Source organism: Gekko japonicus, unplaced genomic scaffold (genome assembly GCF_001447785.1).
Source record: "Gekko japonicus isolate JY-2015 unplaced genomic scaffold, Gekko_japonicus_V1.1 scaffold2, whole genome shotgun sequence".
NCBI lineage: Eukaryota > Metazoa > Chordata > Lepidosauria > Squamata > Gekkonidae > Gekko > Gekko japonicus.
In genome coordinates, this window is record NW_015175358.1 from 825,437 (window position 1) to 829,805 (window position 4,369).

The window sequence follows — 4,369 nt, forward strand, 5'->3', positions numbered from 1 at the left end:
CGGCCTGCCTGCCTCCCTGCTGGCTCTGAGGAGGAGGCGGCGGCAGCGTTCGCAGAGCGTCTCCTGCGCACGCGCAGGAGACGCTCTTGCACTTTCGGGGGGATTTAAACATCCCCCCGAAAAAATTTTTAACTTTTTTTATTTTTGTGCACACGTGGGGACTGGCCCACGTGTGCACAAACCTCCCCCGGCCCCCCAGCTGCCCCCGGAGCGCTGATTTAGCGATCCGCACTCCGGGGGCAAGTTCACTATTAGATATATAGATAGTTGCCCCCATTCAAGGCAATAGGGTAAAAATCATTTTTCTGGAGAGAGTGGTGAGATAATGGTGGAAACCAGGTGAGGAACAAGCAGGGCTTCATCGCATCCCAGATTCTCCTCCTGATTGGCAGTTGGGCTGTCCAGACCCCACCCCTGTTGTAGCCGGGAAGTGCAATACCAGTAGTGGTGCAGGCATTGACTGTCTGGCCAAAGGATCCCCTCTGTTCCAGAAGTCCCAGGGCATTGTAGCGCATCTCATATACCAACCCATCCTCTCATATATACACCAAAACCTAGGCATCTCTGCAAGGGTAGTTGGGGATGGGGTGTGTACTTAGGATTCATCCCCTTTCTTCCCCTCTCCACTTCCCTTCCCATGTAATGCCAGTGTAAACAGATAGTGGTAAGTTCTAGAATTAGATTGAAATCTAATAGCAATGAAACAACCTATGTTCACTGTTTTTCTCATTGCTTAGGGGGCTGCTGAATGGCCTAATTGCTTTCACATTGCTGGGGATAACAATCCACAGGCTGTGAAGAGAACAGCAAATAATATCTCCTCTTTGCTGAAGCAAATTCAAAGCAAAGAAAGGTAACAAGGAAAGTATAGAGCAGTATCTATTTCCACATTGTATTTGTTCAGATTTTCCCAGCAATGCCTGCCACACTCAAATCAGTTGCAGCTCAATCGCAAGATTTTTAAAATCATCCTTATGGAATATGTCCTCCCAGAGGAGATGAGGGAAGATGCTGTCCCTGGCTTTTTTGTAAATACATTACAAAGAATTATTGTTCCAAAGAGCCTTCAAAGGGTATTGATACTTTTGTTGGACGGTGGCTGGTTGGGAGGTATTGAATTTTTGGGGCTGTTTGGTATGTGTTTGTTGTTTTTTCTTTGTTATATACTGTGGGGTTTTTTCCTTTTGATACATGCTCTTGTAACCTTTGAGCCTTTGTATATGGCATGAAAGAATATAAATAAAATGCACTTCTAGACCATGTTCATTTAAGTAACTTCTACTTGTTTTACAAATGCTCATTTCTAAATTGATTTTTTAAAATATGACACGCATTTTTGTTTAAGAAGCTTTTTTTCTAAAATTGTAATTTTTTATCTGATTTTTGTTTTTAATTAATGATAGCTCATCTGTTAGCAAACCCATAGATAATATACAGTGGGATATCTGCAGTCTACCATTAAGAACTGGTTCTGTGGATGTCATTGTGACAGATATGCCATTTGGAAAGAGGTAAGGACTAATTAAACTTATGTTTATTTTATATTTATTTATTAGATTTATATCCCGCCTTTCCACATGTGTCATCTACATTTGCTCTCTTAAGGTTGCTATCAAGGTTTTAAGACCTGTTAAATTTCTGTGGGTCTTCAGATGTGCCCAATAATTGTCAACATACATGTGGCTCGTAGATATTTCTAGGTCTTGCGTGTTTTGTGTGATCATCTAAGCCAGTTGCTGTATCATCTAATTATGCCGAGCATGCAAGTTTGCATAGTTAATGTCCCTCCCCCCGATTCAGACAGCTCTGTTCACACAGGGTGGGTTTTTTTAAAAAGAGGGATGGTTTTCACAACAGGGGTGGGGGGTGGAATGAATACATATGTAAGGCTGGAGGCTTTGAGGCCCATAGGTTGATTGGAGGTACGCTGCCTCAGATTACGGAGAACACTGCTCCCTTTTCTGGACTTTTTTGAAATTGCTTGACACGTTTCAGAGTGTGCTTTGCATCCACAAATACCAGGAATTTTTTAAAAGAGTAAACATGAATTCATCAGGTTCTCCACATTACGCAAGTAATTAATAAGCAAGATTATATCAAAGTTTCTTTGTGTCAATTTGTGCTGTGGGTGATTAGGTACATGAACATGCAATATATTCAGCTCAGAAGGCTACTACGGACTGTATATCACTGTGGAAAGAAATTGGCTTGCAATAGCGAAAAATACTGAACACAAACTCAATTCACTTGCTGCTGTTTCTCAATTTCGCTATAGAATCGGGTCTAAGAAAAAGAATTGGGATCTCTATCCAGCCTGCCTTATGGAGATGGGTCGGATCTGCAGGCCACGGACTGGCCGAGCTGTGCTGCTGACGCAAGATAGGAAATGTTTTGCCAAGGTAGGTAGCAGCAGGCTGCCCTCAGGTGCTCATTGTCATGATTTTGCACTGTGCAGCTGACTCTCAATGGCTAAAAACATCATATGGCCTAAAGGGTTTATCCTGTTATTCAGAACAAATGTTTGGTAAGAAATACACTCAGCCTAAAGGAGGATTTATGGGAGGGTGGCAAAGGGGTCTGTGGATCACTAAGCTGTAGTGCCCTTGGCATTCTCGTTTTTATTGTCCAGCTGCAGTCTTAATATGCTGCATCCTGTGATTTATTTCAAAGCTGAAGATAGAAGGAATTTTCTAAAGAAAAACGGAGCACACTGGAAATTGCTTTTCTCTGTGACCTTTTTGATCATGATAGGAAAACAATGGAAGTTTCAGTTAAGTGTTTGAAATAAGTTTGGGAATTCAGTCAAATTTATTACTGCAGTTTAAAATAGACAACTGCTGTAACCTTGATGTCTGCCAGACTGTGTTAAGCCAAACTTGGAATTGTTTTCTATTCTAGGCCTTGTCCAAAATGGGACACATATGGCGAAAGTCTCACACGATTTGGGTGAATGTTGGGGGACTCCATGCTGCTGTGTATCTCCTGAAACGCCTTGAAGAAAAAAATGAAGAGACCAAATCAAAGTGGTAACTTCCTACACCCTTCTGGGTCTCTGAAGGCTCTTTGCAACATGTCTGCCTGAAGTCATTCCATCTTAAACCCTTGAATGGGCAGAAGATACAAGTCAGCAAGCAAGCACAGTGATGCAAGGATCCATTGGGATGGGATGGAGGGGAAAGGTTGTACTCAGAAGTTCTTAAGGGAGCTTTATGCGTTAAGTAGAAAAATGAAACTAGTAATCCCTTTCTTTGCCTGTAAGTCATACTCATGTTTCAGCATGAGTGCAAATGTAAGCTTGTTTTCATTGTGACAGGGAAGTTAACTATTCTGAGAAAAAGCAAGGGTGGCTGTATTCCCTCCTACCCCCCAGATTGCAGAAGACCTAATTTTTCTGCAGGTATTGTTTCAAATTCCTGAAGACTGTTTCCTTAAGTAATAGCCAGCTGGGGATATCTTTTAGGTACACAGGGGTTGCTTGAATGAAAACATTTTGCCAATTGAGAAAACTCTGGTTTTTTTTACATTGCAGTAATGGGCAACAGGGCAACATTGCGCTGTTCATGGTGGAATCTCTGGTAGAGGCTAGAAGCTCAGTAGTGCCACCTATGTTCCTACCTGCTACCTCAAATAAGTCCCTGTTTATTTTATGTTTACTTTTTTTGTGCCATGTATATTGCTACTGTTCATAGGGCTGAGTATATGTTCTGTCAGCCTTAGTGTCTGTAGTCACTGTTCTGATTAACAATAAGACTTGAAAAAAATACTGTAGCTATTTTCACATTTGCTGGTTTTGCTTTTGGACACAGGATAGAATTAGACTGGAATGTTTATAGTCTGTTGAATTTAAGTTTAAAAAGACAAGCAGATAGCTGTGCCATCTGCTTACATAAAACAGACTGACCAGTTAGACAGCAGGAACCTGCGTGGCTCTTGGGCACAAAACTTATGAACAAGATCTATGCAAGGTCACAGCAGTTACCAAGTAGAATCGTGTCCATAGTTTAATACATGTATTGTAACTGATTTGTCAAATTTGGGAGCCTTTTCCCACCAGCCTGAAAAGAACAGCTAAAACACTAATGGAAGGGTTTTAAAGAATATGGTGGATGCACTGCCCTTCAGTTTCAAAAATTTGTTAGGATCTTTCAGTCCATATATAATGGGGAAAAGTTTACTAGGTTTGGGATTTGTTGAAGCTTTCCTTTAAGGCATTCAGGAGTTGTGTGATCACTTGTGGGCTACCATGTGGACCTGAAAGGCTACTGAATGAGGTTTTTCTTAAAGAGAGCAAGCACACCAGCACTCTTCGAGTTGATAGAAAGATGGTATTGCCCCTCAACAACTTTGTAAAGCACTTTTGCCATCCCAA

At 41.5% G+C, this 4,369-nt stretch overlaps 1 protein-coding gene across 2 annotated transcripts in view; it reads left to right on the forward strand.

Moving 5' to 3' along the window:
- Positions 1-4,369, forward strand: part of THUMPD3 (THUMP domain containing 3) — an 11,962-nt gene extending 7,593 nt beyond the window's left edge. For both annotated transcript variants that reach the window (XM_015425257.1, XM_015425258.1), the window contains exons 7-10: positions 738-853; positions 1,404-1,511; positions 2,276-2,399; positions 2,899-4,369. In XM_015425257.1, the coding sequence (XP_015280743.1) occupies positions 738-853; positions 1,404-1,511; positions 2,276-2,399; positions 2,899-3,030 (480 nt within the window). In that variant the 3' untranslated portion in view covers positions 3,031-4,369. The remainder of the gene's footprint in view (positions 1-737; positions 854-1,403; positions 1,512-2,275; positions 2,400-2,898) is intronic.